This window comes from Mustelus asterias, chromosome 3 (genome assembly GCF_964213995.1).
Source record: "Mustelus asterias chromosome 3, sMusAst1.hap1.1, whole genome shotgun sequence".
Classification (NCBI taxonomy): domain Eukaryota; kingdom Metazoa; phylum Chordata; class Chondrichthyes; order Carcharhiniformes; family Triakidae; genus Mustelus; species Mustelus asterias.
In genome coordinates this window covers 25,841,996-25,866,380 of record NC_135803.1, presented here as the reverse complement: position 1 = coordinate 25,866,380, position 24,385 = coordinate 25,841,996, and the positions used below count along the sequence as shown (strand labels likewise).

The 24,385-nt window shown below is 43.4% G+C and overlaps 1 protein-coding gene across 2 annotated transcripts; it reads right to left on the bottom strand.

The window, feature by feature from the left end:
* Positions 1 to 7,355: 7,355 nt before the first annotated feature.
* On the bottom strand, positions 7,356 to 22,472 carry LOC144488200 (D-beta-hydroxybutyrate dehydrogenase, mitochondrial-like). Of its 2 annotated transcripts, none has more exons than XM_078206231.1 (6): positions 22,331 to 22,472; positions 18,755 to 18,815; positions 16,156 to 16,266; positions 13,885 to 14,026; positions 12,915 to 13,067; positions 7,356 to 9,084 (listed from the first exon to the last, which is right to left on the bottom strand). In XM_078206231.1, exons 1-6 carry the CDS (start codon positions 22,393 to 22,395, stop codon positions 8,615 to 8,617), a joined length of 1,002 nt encoding a protein of 333 aa, XP_078062357.1. In that variant the 5' UTR covers positions 22,396 to 22,472; the 3' UTR covers positions 7,356 to 8,614. The 2 variants fall into 2 exon arrangements, with proteins under 2 accessions (XP_078062357.1, XP_078062362.1); XM_078206236.1 differs by having other exon boundaries at positions 7,974 to 9,084; positions 18,755 to 18,812; positions 22,331 to 22,467.
* Positions 22,473 to 24,385: the final 1,913 nt, after the last annotated feature.

The window sequence follows — 24,385 nt, the reverse complement described above, 5'->3', positions numbered from 1 at the left end:
ATGGGGAAAAGGATGATGGGTGGGACATGGGTTGGCACAAGTTGGCAATGTTGGGATAGGGGCTATAAAGGGCCATTGGAATGGGTAGAGGAGCATAGATTGGCCATTGGAATAGGTAGAGGACATAGGTGGGAATGGGTGGGCATGGGTAGTGTGTGAGGAGCTTGAGGGGATTTCAGAGGTGAGGTGCTGGAGAGCTATTCAATTTTATTGCTTTTGTAAAATCTTGGGCACAGTGCGGAGCATAGAGACAGGCTCAGCCTGCCTCCGCACCTTTTTTATTCATTTGTGGGACATGGGCGTCGCTGGTTGGCCAGCAGTTATTGCCCATTCTTAGTTGCCCATGAACTGAGTGGCTTGCTAGGCCATTTCAGAGGGCAGTTGAGAGTCAACCACATTGCTGTGGCTCTGGAATCACATGTAGGCCAGCCCAGACAAGGACGGCAGATTTCCTTCCCTAGGGGCATTGGTGAACCAGATGGGTTTTTCTGACAATCGACAATGGTTTCATGGTCATCAGTAGATTCTTAATTCTGGACAGTTTTTATTGAATTAAAATTTCACTATCTGCCGTGGTGGGATTCGAACCTGAGTCCCCAGAACATTAGCTCAGTTTCTCGGTTAATAGACTAGTGAAAATATCACTAGGCCATTGCCTCCTCTAACCTTTGCACTTGTTCCGGGGGGGGGGGGGGGGGGGGGGGGGGGGGGCGGCGGCGGCATGGGGGGCGGTGTGGTGACAGGCACAAATCCCAAAGAACCTCCCAGTCTGCCAGCCTGGAATGAAAATCCCAGTCTCGGGGTCCTTTTCACTGGCTGGGATTTGAGGAGTTGGGAATTGTCCTGACTCTGCTCCCCTGACCCGACTCCCGAAAATCCAGACCCACAGATAAGGAATAACATACAAAAATAGAGACCAGGATACTTTGGGGAGGTGATGGTCTGGGGGAGGAAAGAGAAGTCATCAGTGATGAATAAAACATTAAATAGTTAAGATAGGAATAATACAATGAGATTTTCAGTTTCTGAATTGTTTAGCATAGATAAGTTTTAAGACTGAAAAAATGATTTATTTCCACTTTGATTTAAACGCTTATGAAATGTTCAGCAGAAATTTTCAGATAAAACAGAGCTTTGTGACTCCTTAGTCTTAAATATTTGATGAAATCATAGAATCCCTACAATGCAGAAGGAGGCCATTCAGCCCATCAAACCTGCACCAACAACAATCCCACCCAGGCCCTATCCCCGTAACCCCACGCATTTACCCCGTTAATCCCCGACACTAAGGGGCAATTTAGCATGGCCAATCCACCTAACCCACACATCTTTGGACTGTGGGAGGAAACTCACATGTGTGCAGACTCCACATAGACAGTCACCCAAGGCCGGAATTGAACCCAGACCACTGGGTTTCCTTTCCTTTTGTATTCTGATGCAAAGGGTTAAACTTGCTAAGAAATAGCACCTGACTGAGTTATTCTCTGCTGAACTGTCTGTGGTTTGTGGTTTACTACTCTGCACATTCCAATCCTCTTATTCTTTCTACATTAACGTATTACTGTTGTTTCATGAACATGAAATGAACCTTCTTAGCTCTTTTGCTGCTATGTGATACAGACAAAAAAAATGAAAGTGACACAGGGGGTAAAGGAGATTAAGGAAACCAAGTAAACAAAAAAAGGAAGCAGAGAGAGGGGCAGAACACATGGAAACAAAGACAAGAAGAAACATAGCGAGAGAGAGTAAGTGACAAGCAGGCAGATAAATGGCCAACCTCGGATGTGCTCAGCTGCTGATAGGCAAGAGATTGAGATATGTTGAGGTTGTGGTAGAAATCCAGTTGATTGTTGATAAATCCAAACAACATCAATTGTGTTATCATGTGCAATGGTGACTAGGCTAAAATGAACTCCAGTAGCAATAAAGTGGCAATGGGTCAGGCTGTGCAAGCATGATTGCAATCACGGATTTTGGGGAGGTGCTTATGGTCATAAGACCATAAGATGTAGGAGCAGAATTAGGCTATTCGGCTCATTGAGTCTGCTCCACCATTCAATCATGGCTGATATGATTCTCCTGCCTTCTCCCTGTAACCCTTGAGCCCCTTATTGATCAAGAACCTGATCCACACATCTACGACCTTACACCGACTACGACCTTAATCACACGAGCTCTTGTCTCAGCTAGGGTCTCAACCTAGTCGTGGTTCCAGTTTTCTGGAAAATCTTGCTTGCCTTTGGGGAATCAGGGAGCATTTGTGCAGGATTGTTTTTTTTCGCGAGAAGACTGATAGTTGGTACAAAGTTGGAACAAACAGGCTTGAGTGGAAGTATGTCTCTTTCTAATTCCATGGCAGTTAAATGGTTACCTTTACACATATAAATATCTAAGTCATAAAGTAAACAGGCCACAGTGCTGAAATATTCAAAGTCCAATCTCCTTGCCACATTAAACCAAATATTTTACTTCACATAGCACACAGCATTCAAGTAAACACAACTTGATCATGTTTGAACTCAGTTCAACTCAGTGCAATCGAAATGCACATTCAGCTGTGGCCGTCTGGCTTACCAGCAAATTTCGGCACCAGTAGAAAGCTTCACACAGTGAGTTATCTCTTGCCTCATTTTTCAGACTATTCATGATTCAATAGGAATTTTCCATGAACACTCATAATCTTGGCGAGCACAGATACTTTAACTGAATGGAGACTGACAGTACGTATTCTGCCAGAATTTGGCTTCAGTCCATGATCCTGCCACGTAGCAGGGCCAGCTTCTCAAGAGTTCAGCCAGAATTTTAACAACAGTAATAATTAACAAAAAAGGGTGCATCGGAGCAACATACTCGCAAGAGGTTATTTGCCATACAGCTTGCGAAGAAAATCTCATGACGAGTGGGGTGACATGCTTGAGCAGTAATGTCTTCTTAGAATCCATAGAATCCGAGAATCCCTACAGTGCAGAAGGAGGCCATTTGGCCCATCGGGTCTGCGCTGACTGCAATCCCACCCTAGCCCTATTCCCATAACCCCATATATTTATCCTGCTAATCTGCTGACACTAAGGGTCAATTTAGCATGGTCAATCAAGCTAACCCGCAAATCTTTGGACTGTGGGAGGAAACCGGAGCAACCGGAGGAAACCCACGCAGACACGGGGAGAATGTGCGAACTCCACATAGACAGTGACCCGAGGCCAGAATTGAATCCGGGTCCACTGGCGCTGTGAGGCAGCAATGCTAACCACTGTGCCACCGTGCCGCTTCCGGGTGGTAGCTGTAGAACAACTTACATTTATATTAGTACCTTTAAATATAGAGAAACATCCAAAGGTGCTTCACAGGAGTGTTATCAAATAGCCTTTATGGGAACACCAATACCTGCAAGTTCCCATCCAAGCCACTCACCATCCTGTCTTGGAAATGGATCACTGTTCTTACGCAGTCGCTGGGTCAAAATCCTGGAATTCCCTCCCCGACAGCATTGTGGGTCAACCCATAGCACGAGGAATGCAGCATTTCATAAAGGCAGCTCACCACCACCTTCTCAAGCACAACTAGGGACAGGCAATAAATGCTGGCCAGCCAGTGACACCCATGTTCCACAAATGAATAAAAACAAAATTTACACCAAGCCATACAAGGCAATATTAAGAAAAGTCACAAATAATTTGATCAAAACAATTGATCTTAAAGGAAAAGGGAGAGGCATAGAAGTTTATTGGGGAATTCCTTATCTTAAAGCCTTGGCAGCTGAAGATGCGATTGTCAATAATGATGTGCAGGTGGCCCAAATTGGCTACAACGCCAAGATCTCAGCAAATTGTAGGGATGGTGCAGGTTACAAAGATAGGAAGAGGTTCAGTCATGGAGGAATTTGGAAACAGGTTGAGAATTTTAAAATAGAGACATTGCAGGTCAGCGAGTGTAGAAGTGCTGGGTGAACAGAACTTGATGCAAGTTACAATGTGGACAGCAGGATTTTGGATCAGTAAAGTTTATGGAAGATACAAAGTTGGAGGCTGGCCAGGAGATCATTGGAATACACAACTGATTCCCCATATGGCAATTGCAGTTTTCATCACTGGAGAACAACAGGAAGAAGCCATTTATTTGTGTCACAAGTAGGCTTACATTAACACTGAAATGAAGTTACTGTGAAAATCTCCTCGTCGCCACACTCCGGCGCCTGTTCGGGTACACTGAGGGAGAATTTAGCCTGGCCAATGTACCTAACCAGCACATCTTTTGGAATGTGGGAGGAAACTGGAGCACCCGGAGGAAGCCCTGCAGGCATGGGGAGAATGTGCAAACAGACAGTGACCCAAGCCGGGAATCGAACCCAGGTCCCTGGCACTGTGAAGCAGCAGTGCTCACCACAGTGCCACCATGCCACCCCATTTGGCCCATCACATCTGTGTTGCCTTTTTATTGAAGCAATTCAAAACTACTTCTGCAACCCTGTGCTTTGCATATTCCTATATTTCAAATATAGCTTCAAGGAAGTCATGGTCTCTGACCCAAACACTTTCTACAGCAAAACCTTTCAAGTTCCAGCAACACTCCAAAAAGGATTTTCCCCAAATCTTGCTTCTCAGTCTTGGAACAACTTTAAGTTATTGCTCCTTCATCATGGATTCCCTAACCAAAGGAAGTAGTCTTACTCATTCTTTATTAGAACCCTCCAGTTTAAAACTCAAATCTTCGCAACCTTCCCAGTATCTTGTTTAAGGGGGGGAGGAAGTGCGATAACTGTTCTTCACTGATGAAAACTGAGATTGCCATATGGGGAATCAGTTGTGTATTCCAATGATCTTCCTTATAAAGGAGTACAGTTTAGACTTTTTCCCTAGTGAATAATTGAGCAAAACAGACTCATTTCAATTCATGGCCAAAACTGAACTAGCTGATCTGAAACAAGGCAGCAAGAGGTGAACTGTAGTAGAACACAACATCCTTGGTTAGGAAAGGTACATAAACTAAGTGAAGGGAGCACTCAGTTGAGCACATATCTCCGCCATGCTATGTTAACTCAACATTATTACAATTATGCAGCTCATCCTCAAGGCTTTTCCCTGCTCGGTTGATACTTTGTAACTAAAATGCTGAAGAAAATAAATGTTGAGCTTCCATTTCAATTGGAGACTTCCAAGCCAATCCACGTCCAACAACCTGCTTGGAAAACTCTGCTCACATTTTGACAGTTGTGACAAATTGCACCACAGCAGTTGAGACAAGATTGAAGATCTCGCAACCATTACTGGAAACACAACTGTGTACCCACTTTTCAGTTGATAATCAAGATTCAGACTTCAATAATGGACATTTCAGTGAAGCCTAGAGGAGGCATGGTGCCAATGGAACTATACTCCCAAAAATGTGTAATCGCAAGAGAGAAAAAAAGAAAAATTGAAGAGGAAAAAAAAAGAAAGGTCAACAACTTGTGCATATCTTATCCACCAGTTATGAAGAGATATTGAAGGAGGCCCGACTCAGTCCACTGCAGCAGGATGGGAAATTTCCACTGGCGTGAACAGTCGGAAAATTCTAGCCATAATCTTTAAGGGGAAAAGTACACAGCACCAAGGCAATGAGTCTTGATGTGTGCCAAAAGCAGTGCACAAATTTACTTCTTCTGCAGAGCCTTTTTGACGTTACGATTATGGGTGTCAACTATTTCCCCTCTTCTGGAATGTTGACCATAACAGGGTCACTCAATCTCAGCTGCCAGTTTTAACATCAAAGACCAGTATGCTCCATTAGCGACAGGTTAAATACCATATTTACTCACCAGCATGTAAGGCAACTGCAAAGTGAAATTGATGATAGTGCTTGAAGAATCCAATTTTGAAAGGAACTGCGCTTTAAACCCACAGAATTAGAGGCAAACTTTGATGTGGAAGTGCACTCAAATGGAAGCTGAAGTTAGATTGCCAAAATGTTATTTATAGCAGCAATAATTAGACGTTACAATCAAGTGTCTTAGTTTTGATGTTGACATTTACTTTGGCCAGTTTTTTTGGTTTACAAAACTGAGTATTTACAAAGCTGGATATGTTTAGTAAAGAATGAACAGATACTGGGTTTACGGACATACAAAATAGGAGCAGCAGTAGGCCATTCGGCCCCTCGAGCCTGCTCCAACATTCAGTAAGATCATGACTGATTTGCTTGTGTTTCAAATTCCACATTCCCATCTACCCCTGATATCCTTTGATTCCCTCTGCCTTAAAAATATTCAATGACCCTGCCTCCACCGCCTTCTGAGGAAGAGTCCCATAATTGTTCACCCTCAGAAAAAAACTCGCATCTCTCTCCTTAAAGGGTGACCCCCAATTTTAAAACAGTGCCCCCTAGATCAGGATTCTTTCACAAAAGGAAACATCCTTTCCGCATCCATCTTGTCAAGATCATTCAGCATCTTATACACTTCAATCAAGTCATCCCTTACCTCTTCTAAACTCCCAAGTGGAAACAAGCCCAACTTGTCCAACCTATTCACATAAGACCCCTCATTCCAGGTATCAATCTACTAAACCTCTTCTGAACTGCCTCCAACGCATTTACATCTTTCCATAAATAAGGAGACCAAAACTGAAAAAGTATTCGAGATGTGGGGTGAATGTTACCGGGAATCGGAGTGGGTGAGGGGCAGATCATAGAAAGGCCTGTTGACCTCAGGCGGGATTTTCCAGTTTCGGGGCAAGCTAGGCTGAAAAATCCCACCTGTGGTTTCACCAATGCCCTGTGTAACAGACAGTAAGTAATCTCACAACACCAGGTTAAAGTCCAACAGGTTTATTTGGTAGCACGAGCTTTTGGAGCATTGTCCCTTCATTAGGGGAGTGATTTAACGGAAGCATAACATCCTTACCTTTATGTTCAATTCCTTTCGTAATGAAGGATTTGCCATTTGCCATCTTAATTAATTGCTTTACCTGCATACTAGCTTTTTGTGACTGATTACTAGAACACTTAGGTCCCTGAGCAACTTGGAATTCTGCAGCCATTCTCCCTTTAAGTAGTACTTTGACATTTTATTCTTACCGTCAAAGGGAACAACTTCACTTTTCCCCACATTATACTCCATTTACCAGATCTTTGCCCACTCACTCAACCTACATCCGTCTGCAACCTCATTATGTCCTCTTTGAAAATGTACTGGCTCAAAAGGGATGAACACAAACCCCTGGCTCCCAACTTTTTCGTCATGATTATGCAGGTAGATTTTGAAAAAAAAAGTTACAGCAAAACTGTAGAAAACACTTGGTGATGATATTATGTTCACTTCCTTCCAGAATTTCCAGTGCCAGTTTGGTTCTATCAAATAAACAACAAATCCAAAATGTTTTGCTCAACTCAATTTTATTGATTTGCTAATGATTCAATTGGGAACCTTAAATATATTTCATGACAAACATTTTAAACACCATTTTTGAAGTGATCAATTGGAATAAAGCCAAAGGCATCTTTCAATTTAATCTTAATAAATAAATGTATAGATTGGCACCTTGGGGTTTATTAAAAATGTTAATTTATACAATTTTACTGAAGTTCCCTTTAATACAAACAAATCATTCCCATGTCAAGTTGTCTGAGTAATCTCTACAGTACCAATTCAGGGAATGAGATTCCAGTCATTTTTTACATCACAGTAATTGAAAAGCTTTGCTAACTCTAAAAAGGCAAGTCAAAAATAAAATCCACACAATTTACTTCAAACTCGGAGGAAGGAATTTTCCTATCCCGCCCGCCATGGGAATCGTGGCGAGCGTGTGGGGCGTGGGGGGGGATCATGCAAAGATCTGTGTACCTCAGGTGGAATTTTCTGGTTTTGGGGTGAGTGCAGCAGGAAAATCCCATCCAGAGTCTTTGAAGGAAGCTGAACAGATCTTAATTATAATAATATATATATATATATATAAAATCAGTCCTATGAAAATATTGTGCAGGCTGTTTTTCTTAATTTTGTAAAGTGCACAAATTTCCAACAGAACAAATATGTAATGTGACACTAACGAAACTGATGACCAGTGAATCAATTCCTGGACAGTTATACCCAATCTAAACCGCTTGGCTACAACTGCTTTCTCACGGATCAGGAGTTAACTCCTGGTAGGTAGATGGGGTTGTCCAACACGGGCACCAGTATCAGCACTCTTAAACATGCAAGAAAACCTCTGCTCAAGTTTCTAAGCACCTTTTTAGGACTCCTGTGGATTTTCCCTGACATTTTTGCAGCGAGACTTCATTCTGCCTTCCATTCAATGTTAAGGTTATGAGGTGTGAAACAGCCTCACTGAGCAGCTGACAAGGCTGCACTTCTGAAGCCAGATCGGGAGTTGTATTGTCCCTTCTGTGTCGTTATGGAGCAGGTTTGCAAATGCGGTACCATAATAATGGTCCCGAGCACTATTAGAATCAGTTAGGACCGTTAAATATTCAAGTCTTGATAACCACTAACAAGAGTTTATAGAACAGTGCACTCTGTTCAGTGATTCCATTGTGTAAATGTTATGTTCAGACACTGCCTCAATCATCACAGTATGAATTTGATCAGTAAGAAGGTAGAAAGCGATTTCAAAATAAAAGTTATCTGTTTAAAATCACGTTAGTGAATGTATATTCGATCAGATATAGCAGCTGGAAAATGGGTCATTATCTGCATCCTCAACCACCAATAGTAATCCATTGGATTGTAGCGGGTGTATGGGGATGCAGAGGTCAGTGCGTGTGTGACATCGTTAATAACTATTGACGTGTCTGACGAGCCACCCCCAACGTAAGATTGCATTTTGGAAATCTGTTCATCAAAGTATTCCTTCCCATAATCCTTAGCGACAATGTCAGACAGTTCATTCCACATCTTTTCTGTGATCATTTTGACACGCTCAGGACTGTAAAGATTGGTGGCGGCTATGAAATTACCAGGTTCAACGACACTAACTTTCACACCCCAGCGATGCATTTCGTAGCGCAAGCAGTCCGAGAACGCCTCCACTCCAAACTTAGTGACACAATAAGGGGAGCGAGCAGGATTGGCCATTCGTCCCAGCATACTTGTGATGTTAACCACACGACCTTTCCACAAAAATGAAAAAGAGAGAGATTAAAACGTTGCATCATTATTAAATGAAAAGAGAGGTTATACATTATTAATACTTCAGTACATGGTGGTTGTATCAAGTGGATTGTTATAAATAGTATTTCATGTGGTTATAAAGTTTTAAGGTATAAACCTCAGCACATTCATACATAACAATGAGTCCAAACAAAAAATTATTCATCACTTATTTGTTAAGTTTTATACTCTTGCTTTCATAGCCGTTTCTCTAGTTTAACTCCCAGCAAGACCGTTTCATTTTCAGGGTACGACTAAATCATAAAATTATAGAAACCCTACAGTGTAGAAGGAGGCCATTTGGCCCATCAAGTCTGCACCGACCACAATCCCACCCAGGTCCTATCCCCGTAACACCACATATTTACCCCGTCAATCCCTCTAGCCTACGTGTCCCAGGACACTAATGGGCAATTGAGCATGGCCAATGCACCTAACCTGTACATCTTTGGACTGTGGGAGGAAACCAGAGCATCCAAAGGAAACCCACACAGACACGGGGAGAATGTGCAAACTCCATACAGACAGTGACCCAAGCTGGGAATCAAACACAGGTCCCTGGAGCTGCGAGGCAGCAGTGCTAACCACTGTGCCACCCAAACTTGAAGTGTACCCAGTGAGAAATGATTGCACAGATCAGATTGATTTTCTCTTGTTCTACCTCCTGCTCATAAAAAGTGTGGATCTGGGCGAATGGAATTTGGGAAAGAAATTGTGTTCCATCTCTCCAAGAACAGCTGCATTTACAAATAGGATCAAATGATTTCTGAAAGGAATCACTCGCTAACGCAGGTAATAGTTGATTTACAGTGCTAATTCAATAACTTTCAAAGTGAAATCTATTCCAAATAGACTCCCTCGTCAATACAGAGCTGATAATGAATTTCTGAAAACATAGGGTGGGATTTTCCGGCCGTGTTTGCCCCAAGGCCGGAAAATCTCACCTGAGGTCAACGGACAGTTGCACGGTCCGTGTCCTGCCCGCTATGATTCCTGTGGCAGGCTGGACAGGAAAATTTCCCCCATACTCTTTTAAGCACAGGGTGGATTTGATGCATTTATAAACTCAGGCAAACTTGTTCACAAACACTGGTGAGGGACTGAAGTATCCATATTCTTTCCAAACTTATCTCCTGGATATTTCTAATGGGAAAGTGCTTCTTCATGAGCATGGATACTGCAGCCTATCATAGGATGATGTTCAGCTCCTGACCTTCTGGTTCATGAACATGGAAGAAGCTGTCACCAAGATGCAAATTCTGAAATCACTAACTGCACACTTTCCACCCAGGCTCATCTGTGAGCAGGGCTTGATGTAGGCAGCCAGCGCTCCCACACAAAACAAGCGGAAGGCTATTGTAGGTCCCAAAACACACTTATTCACCTAGTGTCTACCCATATTATTAGTACCACTTCCTTAAGCTGCCAAACACCACAGTACATATTGGGAGGTGGCCATTGCTAACAATATTTAAAGTATCAACCTCCGCTCACAGGTAAAACATTGGAATGTTTGGGAAATATCTTGCTTTCATTACAGTGTGGTTTTGTCGACCAATGCTCGTGTTCGCTGCTGAGCATTCCTACTCTTGAGGGACTTCTGGCAATGCAATGCTGGTTGGAGGATCCGGAGGTGATTTAGGAGTAGGGTGGACACAGAGCTAACCCTGCAGAGGAATGCATGAGAACCTTTGACCTTCCAGTATGTATAGCCCCCCAGGGTAATACACCAGCAGCCCAAGAATCAGTGAATAAGGAAGCAGTATTTCACTAGGGAGGCTATCGGATATCTGTTACTTCTTAAAACAAAACCTACAAACTTCCATAACTAGCGCTTGTTTTGATCAAGGTCACTGAAGCCTCCCAGCTTCTTTGCCTCCAGTTCCTTCCAGGCTGCCAGAATGGGTATCTGCAACATCAGTTTTGGGGAATCCTGCAACCTGAAAAAACCCGACCCTCCTAGGCCTGAACTTGCTGCTTGTCCATAGCGAGAGTGATGGAACTATTTCGTGTAGTAAACAAGACGTATGGCCCGGTTGATTTCCTGGCACCAGCGCAGACATTTAGGTCAAGGGAATCACGAGGGTGCAGACGTGCTGTCATCAAGAGATGGCAACATGTACATTCCCCATTGCATGGCAGCCAGTTCTAGGGGCCACGGACCAGAACTTACATCGCTCAGTGGCAAAATAGAAAGCGTATCAGTGATCAGACTGGAACCCGATCCATGCGGCCTCTCAGCTGCCCAGGCATTTCAGAGATTCTATAACTGATGCGGAGGAGCCCAGCTGTAACATCTATCAAAGCGACCAGAACTTCTATGGATGACTGCAGAGTGCCAATATCATGCACTAGACCGCACACAAGTTGGGGTTCAACGCTCTGACATGCTGAGAAAGTTTCCTGGCAAGCAATCCAATGGATTCACCAAATGATGATGAGAGCACGCATCAAGGCAGGATGCCCCCTGGTCCTGAATGCACACTTCAGGATTTAGGACTTTGGCCAGAGAGTCTGTACAAAGTCTGGTAATGGGCTTACTTGTGTTCTGTGTTGAATATGTGTGAGGCAGCTTAACATAGACTGTAAGATCATAGGCAGTAGAAAGTCCCAAGTATGTGTTCAAGCCGAAAGAGCTGCAGTGAAGCATCCTGTTGTAACTTAAGGAGAGGTATGGAAGGAAGGATCATGAATATGCTGTGGTTAATAAAATTTTGCATTTATATAGCATCTTTCACAACCTCCAGACATCTGCAAGTGCTTTAAGCCAACAAGCATTTTTGATGTGCAGCTACTGTGGTCATGTAGAAATCACAGCAGCTAATTTACACACCGTAAACTCTCACGAACAGCAATGTGATGCCAAGCAGATAATCTGTTCTTGTGATCTTGACGGAGGGAAACATATTGCTCAGGACACTGGGGATAACTCCCTCACTCTCCTTCAAAATAGTGTCACAGGATCTTTTACCAGCATCTGAGTGACAGGCCTAGAATTAACTTTTTGTCTGAAAGAAAGCACTTCTGGCAATGCAAGACTCTTTCAGAACAGTAGTGGGGAGTTAGCCCTGATATTGTGCTCAAGTCCAGAAGTGGACTCGAACCCACAACCCTCTGATTCATATGTGAAATTATGGTGATGCAGAGTTCTGATGAGTGTGGAAGAAATGTGTAACAAAGTCTTAAATTAGAAGTTCTGGAGAAGCCATTAATTTGTGTTTGCATGGCTGCTAAGATTTTGGGAACAAGGGTTGCTCTGTCATCTACGTTAATCGAGGCTGTAAAGGTTTCCTTTCCACCAGACACCACTCAGAGGAATCTGACCTCATTCCTACTGCACAATTAGCATCATCCAAATTTCCATTGCCCTAGATGCAGTCATCATGCCAGCAGATTCTGACGAGCGAATGCCACTAATGAGCAAACAGGAAGTGCACTGCTCCTTCAAGGACTGTTGGCTGGTATTAGATTGCAGCACTAGTGCTGGGTTTTCAGCTGTCAAAAATCTGTAAATGAGCAGATTATAGAGAGTGGCACTAGCACTGGCAGCTCACCAGTTTATTCCAGTGAAGCCAAACCACGACAATGAATCAGAGCATCATACCAATATCATCAGATGGACAGAGTGAATTTCGCTGCTCATTGCCTGTCTGATTTTTACACAATGTGAACATCAACGGCCACACACTGCAAGGTCACTTACACAATGGGTGTAACGTTCAATTCAATTGTATGAGCCACAGAACAGTTCTGCTTCATGCAGACCTTACTCAAGCAAACCTTCACTCACCTTTTGCTCTGCGAATATAGGGAAGGAAACCTTTGGTCACACGGATAGTTCCCCACAGGTTAACCTCTGCAACCTGCTTATAGGTATTCATGGTGGTGAACTCCACTTCCCCAAAGGTTGAGATACCAGCGTTGTTAATCAAGCCCCAAATACCTAATCAAAGAAAGGAATTACTGTTTGGAAATACTTCAGTACTGACACAATATTTGAACTGACATTAGTCAATAGTGTTCAGCCTAATACTTAGCCTTTAAAAAGAGAAAGGAAGTGAAGGGAAAATGTTTTTTGTTGAAGTGCTTCCCTTTATCACGCTGGGAAACATTTACTGGATATTTTTCTCCAACTCCGCTGATAATCTTTAGATAGGGTCCCTCCCCCTGCCAGGCTTGCTCACTGGTGTCAGCTTCTGACAGGATCCTGGTGTGTCTCTGACTGGTACCAATACAAACCATAGAACAAACCACACCCTGCTTATGACATGCTTTTCCTCCCAAGTCAGCTTAGCTTCAGTGCTCCCACCCAACGTGATGTTGCAATATTACGTTACACAATCACTCCCAGATTACAGAATTTCAACAACTGGAATCACCAGAGCTTAGCCACAGTTGTGAGGAAAGTCACGTTCACTAATGCAAAAATGAGAGTTGGTTGAAACAAAAAATTTCTCTCTTACTATTCTTCATAGCTCTATACACACAATTCAACTCCATCAGCAGGCACGTGGAGCTGAACAGGATTCCTCTTTCCACCCACTCTAATTTTCCTTTCTATTTATAGGACAAGACCATGTAGAAGTTGTACTCTCTGCCTGACAGAAAGAAACAATGCTTTATCAAAAACAGTATCTGTGGACAAAAGTGAATTTCTGAAAATCCTAAAGCTTTTGGAAATATTATTGGCTTGCAGATAAATATTCACCATAAACTCTATTTAAATAAGTTGTAGAGGTGGGCTCTTAAAACCAACTGACCTTTTTCTGTATCTGTTAAATGTTCTTTCACAAACTCCACTGCCGTCGCTACTTCCTCATCCTTGCAAACATCTAACTGGACGACAACCATCCGATCACTCTTCATATCCTCAAGCTTCTGTGGCCCTTCCCCACCTTTATCCTGAAAGCAGAGAGTTACCAGCAGTGCAGAATCTGGATAAGGTTGTAACTCATCTCTAGCACAGTCACAATTCTATATTGACAGCAGCTTAACCCAAAGTAGAATCATAGAATCCTGCAGTGCAGAAGGAGACCATTTGGCCCATCGAGTTTGCATCGAACACAATCCCACCCAGGCCCTATCCCCATAACCCCATGCATTTACTCTCGCTAGTACCCCTGACACTAAAGGGCAATTTAGCATGTCAATCAACCTGCACATCTCTGGACTGTGGGAGGAAACCGGAGAACCCGGAGGAAACCCAAGCATACACAGGGAGAATGTGCAGACTCTGCACAGACAGTGACCCAAGCTGGGAATTGAACCCGGATCCCTGACGCTGTGAGGCAGCAGTGCTAACCACTGTGCCACCATGCCGCCCATTTAGAGTAGAACAGCTCTAGATTGGCAACCAGGATTTCACACAGGTTCACGATGCTCAGGTTACCTTAGGATAATATCAAGTGCGGATCAGCTACCTTCCACCCTGAGGAAGGGAGAGAATGTTGGCATTGGTTTGATTATATGCAATCCTTGCTCCTTCTCTCAAACAGTACAGGAATAATCCTGCCATGGCAGGGCATTTAATACTGGGTGCATAACATTCAAAATGTTCAAGTGTGGAACTGAATATACTTGAATATTTTTAAGGTTGAAGTAGGTATATTCTTGACATGCAAGGGAATCAAAGGTTATCAGGGAAAGATCAGTCACAATTCTTATTGAATGGCGGAGCAGGCTCAAGGGGCTAAATGTCCTCCTTCTGCCCCTACTTTGTAGGTTTGTACCTACTTAGACTTGGGCCAATTTACCAATATGGCACATGTAAATTGCAAAGCATTTATATATGACATCGGGTAAAGGCATGGTTGGGGCTGGCTGTGACATGCTCATGGTAAAATGATCTTCGGATTCACATTACCCCTTGTGACAAATACAAAGGATCAGCAGCATCTGCTGACTTCTACTTCTAACAGGATTCAACGCTTACAGCAGTGGAAAAGGGGTAAAAATTAAAATATATATATTCTATTACCTGCAAAGTTTTTTCAGGGATAGATCTTATTGGTGTCCAGAATAATCCGAGTATTCCACTCAGCATTCTGAAAGCTCAGTCTCCAGTCCAGAATGCTGAATTCAATACAGTACGGATGAGCAGAAACTGGTTTGGAAATCTCAATCTGCACGGATAACCAAGAACTTGGACTTTTTAATTTTATATATTAATCTAGCCACTGGAGACTGAGTAACTATTACTTTAATTAATTTCCACTTAAAACCTTCAAAGCTGCAATAGAAAGGGATTCTTCTCAGTCTGAGCCACATTCATCGAGAGTGAAGATCAATATATCATTAACCTCTCTGCAGTATGTACTTTAAAGGAAGTGCTAAGACAATGATTTATCTGCACTTGTGACTTAATTAAAAATGTGCTTGGCAACTGGAAAGACTGTAAATGTTCATTTTTTAAACGGTCTTGTGTATTTTATCTTGAGGTTTCTTGTAAGTTACCAGCAGAATGCATTTTTCTAACAGTTATAGCCACAAATGTTTTCCAGACCCAGAGTTTTTTTTCTCAGCAACTGAGGGACATGCCACTGAAGCCGGTTAAACAGTGAGGAAGACTGACAGCACGTGGCTAGGTAGGGCTACATTCTGCCTCAACTAAATAGGACAACTCCTATCAGGAGACAAATAAGAGCACTGTAAACATCATCTGGATTAAGTACATTAATTATTTTCTGTATACGGAGCTCCTTTTTGTAAAGCTCTTTCTCGGGAGTAGTCTTTTAATGACATTGCTCAAAACACCAACACTTTTTGCTGCTTCGATTGAAAGATTATCAGGGGCAGGTAGGAATGTGACGTTGAGGTTAAAATCAGATCAGCCATGACCTTATAGAATGGCGGAGCTGGCTTGAGGGGCCAAGTGATCTACTCCTGCTCCTAATTCATACGTTTATTACCTGATAAAGCATTAAACATTAAAGGAGATTGCTTTCCTGTTTTAAACCAGAAGCTTTACGAACAAAACAGTTTTGAAGCCAATTCACACACTATGTATAGCTAAGAAATAATAATATCTGTACCTTTAACAGACATCCTGCAAATATTTTGAACCCTTTATCATGTAGGTGTTGCGCCAAGGAAAATCCAAATCCAGTGTCACATCCTGTAATGACGATACTTTTGCCTTCACTCTGGTTTAAATAATAAGAACATCATAATGTTATAAATGTTTTTAAAAAGAGAAAATGCATTTGCACAGCACTTTTCGTGACAGTAGGAACTCTCAGAGTGAGTTAATGCCAATTAAGTAGTCCTGATGTGTCGGAAATGCTACAGCCAATGTGTGCACAGAAAGCTCCAGTAAACAGTAATGAGATAATGATTGCATGATATGTTATAATGATATTTACTGAAGGATCAATATTGGTTAAGACACTTGAGAGAACTCCTCTGGTCTTCTTTAAACAAAGGCATGGCATCTTTTAGCCCAACTCAAGAGAATTTCGGTTCTGCATCAGAGGAGGTGATGGCCTAGTGGCTTTAGACTATTAATCCAGAAACTCAGCTAATGTTCTGGGGACCCGGGCTCGAATCCCGCCACAGCAGATGGTGGAAATTGAATTCAGTAAAAAACATCTGGAATTAAGAATCTACTGATGACCACGAAACCATTGTCAATTGTTGGAAAAACCCATCTGGTTCACTAATGTCCTTTAGTGGAAGGAAATCCGCTGTCCTTACCTGGTCTGGCCTACATGCGACCCCAGAGCCACTGCAATGTGGTTGACTCTCAACTGCCCTCGGGCAACTAAGGATGGGCAATAAATGCTGATGTGGAGATGCCGGCGTTGGACTGGGGTAAGCACTGTTTGAGAGCAGATATCCACTCCATCTGACGAAGGAGCAGTGCTCCGAAAGCTTATGGTATTTGCTACCAAATAAACCTGTTGGACTTTAACCTGGTGTTGTGAGACTTCTTACAATAAATGCTGGTCAGCCATGAATGAATTAAAAAAAGAACTCATCTGAAATGTTGCACTTTCCAACAGTTAAGTGTCAACCAAGATTGTGTTCAAGCCTCTGGAGTGGGACTTTAACCCATAACCCTTTAACTGAAGAGACCACCAAGCCAAGGTTGACACCCACGTTTTCTTTTTAATAATTCAGCATTTTTCTCACTTCAATATCAGCCCACCAACCCCAACCACGTGGAAGAAACTCTTAGGCTCTGCCAGCAACGAACACCACAAAACCAATTCCTCTTTCATTTCTAATCTTGTACAGGTGACTCTTTGCTCAGTTTTGTTCTCGGGTGGCTCACTAGGATCAGGCAACTTGTGAGTGGGTGATCCTGAGAAATAGTATCAGTAATAGGCATGCTCGAGACAGAAAAGTAGGAAAACTCTAAAAAATTATATTTGGGCCTTTAGGATTAGCGGCTTTAAAATGAATTTCATTGATTGGATAGCGAGAGGTAAATAAGCATTATAAACTTTCCAAATTCACACTCAAGCCAGAGCAGAACCTGGAAACAAACCAGAATTAACAATGTTCCACATTGATGCCATTGTAAATATTCTGCTGGAAATGCAGTCCAATAGTTGCTAAACCAGTCTGTAATCTCTCCTTCAATGTCAGTAAAACGAAGGAGACAGTCATCGACTTCAGGATACATAGTGGAGGACATGCCCCTGTCTACATCAATGGTGATGAATTGGAAATGGTCGAGAGCTTCAAATTTCTAGGTGTTCAGATCACCAACAATCTGTCCTGGTATCTCCACGCTGACATTATAGTTAAGAAAGCCCACCAATGCCTCTACTTTTTCAGAAGGCTAAGGAAACTCTCACCAACTTTTACAGATGCACCAAAGAAAGCATCCTTTCTGAATGTATCACAGCTAGGTATGGCTCCTGCTCTGACCAACACCGCAAAAAGCTACAAAGGGTTGTGAACGTAGCCCAGTCCATCATGCAAACCATCCTCCCATCCATCGACTCCGTCTACACTTCCCGCTGCCTTGATAAAGCAGTCAGCATAATTAAGGACCCCATGCACCCTGGACATTCTCTCTTCCACCTTCTTCCATTGGGAAAAAAATACAAAAGTCTGAAAATACATACCAACTGACTCAAGAACAGCTTCTTCCCTGCTGCCATTAGACTTTTGAATGGTCCTGTCATATATTAAGCTGATCATTCCCTTCAACCTATCTGCAATCTCTCTTTTCCTTCTCCCCCTACGTACTCGTTGAGTGGTATGTTTCGTCTGTACAGCACTCCATAACAGATTATCACGATCAAATCCATGTGCTGCTCTTGCGCACACACACACACAGAGCTAGGGCTGTGTTTGCAGACAGTAATATGACATTCAATGGATGCAGTTTTGCACAGCATACTTTCCGCAGGGAGCTACCATTTGAATTCTTCTCATAGAGCGCTCAGAATTTATAGCAGGGAATGTAAGGCCCGTAACCTCCCAGCTCCACCACAAAGCTGACATTGAATAGAAGTGTTACTATCTTTAATCGTACAATAAATAACCTGGGATGCTGAACAAATTCCATTCTATTCTGGAGTTTCCGCTAACTTTATAAAATGCTACTGTGTATATTTCAATGACCTTTAACTACTTCACTTTGGAACAGAAAGCCTTCCATCACACAGGGCTACTCACTGCGATTGGCTGGCTTGCAAGTGATCGAGTAGCTGTGAGGCAAACAGTTGGCTGCACCCTACTGAAAGACAGGATAATAAAATAATCATTATACACAGGATTTTTAAAATGGTTTCTAGTAAAGTTTTAGGAGAATGAAAGGAAACACATTTTTAACAAGACTCAATGGACTCAAGTCCATGAGACGGAAGGCGGACAGTCATCTTAGACTCAATTATTTTTACAGAGAAAAGGCGAACAATATTAGTAAATTTAAAAGAGGACTGCCATCTTATTTGAACATGCAAGGAAGACTACAAATCCAACCTCTGCCTTATATACTCAAATGAAGCTTGTGTGGATAATTCAGATGGAAAAGGACCATAATTTGCTGTGGGAAAGTAGCTAATGGTGCGTCTTCCATGAGATAGATTTCCCCTTCCATGTTTAGACTTTTAAATGTTTTGCATGGCAAGTTGCTGAAAGTGGGAGCCAATGTCACAGTGAGGGAAACAGAGGGTGCTCCGATCCCCATACCGTCCGATAACATTAAAAAGGTATCTAAATTTCCAGTGACCAACTGGAAGGATCACACAACAAGATTTCAGGTTAAGACTTTAACTGTAACCACCAAACTAAAAGCAAAGTTGTCGAGAAGAAAGCAGGGGATGGGGGCGGTTGAGAAGCGAGTGAGGGGGGTGGTTGAGAAGTCAGCGGGGATGGGAGGTGGGGGGGGGGAAAATCGAGAAGCCAGTGAGGATGGGGGTTTGAGAAGCGAGCAGGGGGGGGGGGGTCGAGAAGAGAGCAGGGGGGATTGAGAAGTGAGTGAGGAAGGGCTCGAGAAGAGAGCGAGGGAGGGCGGGGGCAGAGAGGGGAGAACATGTATCAGGTGATCCTGTCTTTGTCTATTTGGAAGGAGAATCAGTGCATAAAGGGCAGTTGTTCAGGGATCTACAATATCATTTATGCAATGAAATGTAGCTGCTGAGTGAATGACAGCCTGCAATGGGTTATGCTTTAGACATGTGTAAACATTTTATAGTTACCAACTCTTTCCCCTCCCCCGCCATCCTGTTGCTAACCAATTAAAACGTATTAAATAAAGTTATTGCTGAAACCACGATTCTTGTCGTCTTCACTCTCAACTAATGGAAATATCTGCATAATAAAAGTTAACTTGAAATATTGTTGATTTTATTCAGTTTCGTATTCATTCCAACTGAAACAACCGTCCCAGGACAGATGTCAGCCTTTGGTGATATTAGGAGAGGTGAGAAAAGGTAGGTTAAACAGACAAATTTTTAATCAGCAGCAAAGCCAGTAGCAACAGCTTTGGTCTTCCCAATGCTTTATTGGAAGGAACTGTCGCATTTTGATGCTGGACTGGTTCAGGGAATCGAATTCATACAGTACTGGAATAAAGGGAAACGATGGAGAGGTGCTGGATTATCAGCAAATCTATGGATAATGTCATTAAAGGGGCAACGTGGAAAACAGAAGGGAACAAATTGCCATCATAGGAAACACCAAGGAAGATAATGTCAGGATGAAGGGATGGAGCACTTGCAGGAATTTTGTAGGCTGCATTGGGAAATAATTTAAAATTTATGGATGTAAAGCACTTTGTGTTATCTAAAAGCTGGTGGAAGGCACCATAGAAATAAAGGTTCTCACCTCCTAGGTGGCACAGTTCAATTCCGGTCTTGGGTGACCGTGTGGAGTTTGCACATTCTTCCCGTGTCTGCGTGGGTTTGTTTCCTCCCGTAGTCCAAAGATGGTTAGGTGGACTGTTCATGCTTAATTACCCCTTGGTGTCCCAAGATGTGCAGGTTAGGGGGATTAGTGGGATAAATATGTGGGGTTACGGGGATATGGAGGGGAGGTGGGCCTGGGTAAGCCATTGCAGACTTGATGGGCTGAATGGTCTCCTTCTGCACCCGTATGAAGACAAATCAGGAATTCACTTATCCCCATTGACCTCACTGAGGGGTGGTTAACAGTGAGGTGGTGTGTCTTGGGCTACAAGAAGATAGATGGGCAAATGGGCGGGTAAGTGACAGATAGAATTTAACCCTGAAAAGTGTGAGGTGATGCACTTTGGAATTCTGTGACTTTCTAAAACGGCACAGATTCAGCCAAGGTAGACACAGAGAAACTCTTCCCCCTAGTGGGGAAATCCAAAACAAGACAAAGAAATCAATCTTTCAGGAGTGAAATCAGAATCATTTGCTTCTGATTTCACAAGAATGCTAGTGGAAATCTGGAATAGCCTGGATTAATTAAAATGTTCAGATTGAAAAATTAAGATTGGAACTAATCATCTTTTTTTGTTCCAGGGAGGGGAGGTCACAGAATCATAGAATACCACAGTTCAGAAGACGCCCTTTGACCCGAGTCTGCACTGATACATGAAAAACCCTGACCTGCCCACCTTATCCCACTTGCCAGCACTTGGCCCATAGCCTTGAATGTTATGGTGTGCCAAGTACTCACCCAGGTACTTTTTAAAAGGGTGGGAGGCATCCCACCTCCACCACCCTCCCAGGCAGTGCATTCCAGACCGTCACCACCCTCTGAGTAAAAATGTTTTTCTTCAAATCCCCTCTAAACCTCCCACCCCTCACTTTTAACTTGTGTCCCCTCGTAACTGACCCTTCAACTAAGGGGAGCAGTTGCACCCTATCCACCCTGTCCACACCCCTCATTGTCTTGTACAGGTCGCCCCTCAGTCTTCTCTGCTCCAGAGAAAACAACCCAAGCCTATCCAATCTCTCTTTATATGTTCCATCTCAGGTAACATCCTGGTGAAACTCCTCTGCATCCCCTGCAGTAAATTCACATCCTTCCTATAATGTGGTGACCAGAACTGCGCACAGTACTCCAGCTGTGGCCTCAAAGTTCTGTGCAACTCCATACCCCGATTGATAAAGGCGAGTGTGCCATTTTCACCACCCTATTAACCTGCCTTTCCACCTTTAGAGATCTATGGGCAAACACGCCAAAGTCCCTTTATTCTTCGGAACTTCCCAGCGTCAGATCTTTCATAGTATATCTCTTTGTCAAATTACTCCTTCCAAAGTGCATCACCTCACACTTTTCAGGGTTAATTCCATCTGCCACTTAACTGCCCATTTGCCCATCCCATCCTATCTTCTTGTAGCCCAAGACACACCACCCCTCTGTTAACCACCCCTCAATGAGGTCAATGGGGATAAGTGAATGATGTAGTGGAGGAACAGGTTGGAGGGGCTGAATGGCCCACTCTTATCCCGATGGTAACACTCCCTTTCCCAATTCACATTGAACTCTTGGTGATGGCCTCAATGCAGACAGATCATTAGAGTCCTCAGCCTCTCTGAACCTTGTCATTTCCGTCTCCATGGCAGCAGCCACCATCAATCACATTGATGGTGACATTACTTTTATAATCTTGCCCTCAGAGAGATCAAAGTGTGGCCTCTTTTTAGGAGAGATCAAAGTGTGGAAGCCAGGGGAATATTGTCTGTCAGACAGAAACCATCCTGTCCCCAGCCAGGTTAAAGTCTCCTTCTCTAACCCGCTGAGCTGAGGCCCAGCTCCCTCTCCGCACTCTCTTACCTCAGTACCGGAGGGGATGCCCTCCACAGCGCGGCCACCACAGCCCGACTCACTCCTCGGTACATCGCCGCCAACACAGTCGCAGCCACCCGCACACTCACTCAGCAAGGTCACCGGCTGCTCACCCACTACCGTAATACAGGCAATCCGGGTAACAGATACCGTAATACACCCAGTGTGAGGAACCTCTGCCATAATACACCCAGTCTGAGGAACCTCTGCCGTAATACACCCAGTGTGAGGAATCTCTGCCGTAATACACCAAGTGTGAGGAACCTCTGCCGTAATACACCCAGTGTGAGGAACCTCTGCCGTAATATACCCAGTATGGGTAACCTATACCGTAATACACCCAGTATGGGTAACCTATACCGTAATACACCCAGCATGGGTAACCTATACCGTAATACACCCAGCATGGGTAACCTATACCGTAATACACCCAGCATGGGTAACCTATACCATAATACACCCAGTGTGAGGAACCTCTGCCGTAATACACCCAGTATGGGTAACCCATACCATAATACACCCAGCGTGAGGAACCTCTGCCATAATACACCCAGTACGGGCAACCTATACCATAATACACCCAGTGTGAGGAACCTCTGCCGTAATACACCCAGTGTGAGGAACCTCTGCCGTAATACACCCAGTATGGGTAACCCATACCATAATACACCCAGCGTGAGGAACCTCTGCCATAATACACCCAGTACGGGCAACCTATACCATAATACACCCAGTGTGAGGAACCTCTGCCATAATACACCCAGTGTGAGGAACCTCTGCCGTAATACACTGATAGAAGTCTGGTTATCTGTTCTCCAACAGTGCACAGACACAGAAATCAAGTTACAGAATACTAATTAGAATGCAAATCTCTACAGCCAGCCAGGTCTTAAAAGGTGCAGATAATGTGGGTGGAGGGAACATTAAACACAGGTTAAAGAGATGTGTATGGTTATCTGTTCTCCTGATGTGGAGATGCCGGCGTTGGACTGGGGTAAACACAGTAAGAAGTTTAACAACACCAGGTTAAAGTCCAACAGGTTTATTTGGTAGCAAAAGCCACACCTGTCGATGGTAGTCATGATGTGGAGATGCCGGCGTTGGACTGGGGTAAACACAGTAAGAAGTTTAACAACACCAGGTTAAAGTCCAACAGGTTTATTTGGTAGCAAAAGCCACAGGTGTGGCTTTTGCTACCAAATAAACCTGTTGGACTTTAACCTGGTGTTAAACTTCTTACTGTATCTGTTCTCCAACAGTGCACTGATATCACATACACTGATACCACAATTCACCAAGGGCAAGGAACCTGTACAGTAATACACCCAGTACGAGCAAGCTCTGCCGTAATACACCGACACCATCATACACCCTGTGTGAGGAACCTCTACCGTAAGACACCCAGTGTGAGTAACCTCTGCTGTAATACACCAATACCATAATACCATAAGTAAGAAGTCTCACAACACCAGGTTAAAGTCCAACAGGTTTATTTGGTAGCATGAGCTTTCGGAGTGCTGCCCCTTCATCAGGGGAGTGGAGAATTGGGTTCAGAAACAGAGCATATATAGATACAAACTCGATTACAAGATAATGGTTGGAATGCGAGTCTTAACAGGTAATCAAGTCTTTACAGGTACAGACAATGTGAATGGAGAGAGGGTTAAGCACAGGTTAAAGAGGTGTGAATTGTCTCAAGCCAATTCAAGGTCCCCATAAGAGAGACAAACAAGATCAAAGCTGACAAGATAAGGCATTTCACCTCACCTTGGGCTTGATCTGACGTTTGATCCTAGCCAAAGGCTGAGAAGGGACGTACCATTATACACCCAGTCAAGTTACCCAGGACAATAATACATCTAATCTATGCCCAGAGACCAAAAAATACTCAGTCTGGCTACCCTTACCATGATAAACTCAGTCTGGGTATCATTATCGTAGTGCACCCAGTTTGGGTGGCCAGCATTCTAGTGTTTAAAGACCCACTACTGTAACACACGCAATCTGGATACACTTAGCAAGTATCAGTCCAAGTGCATGAGG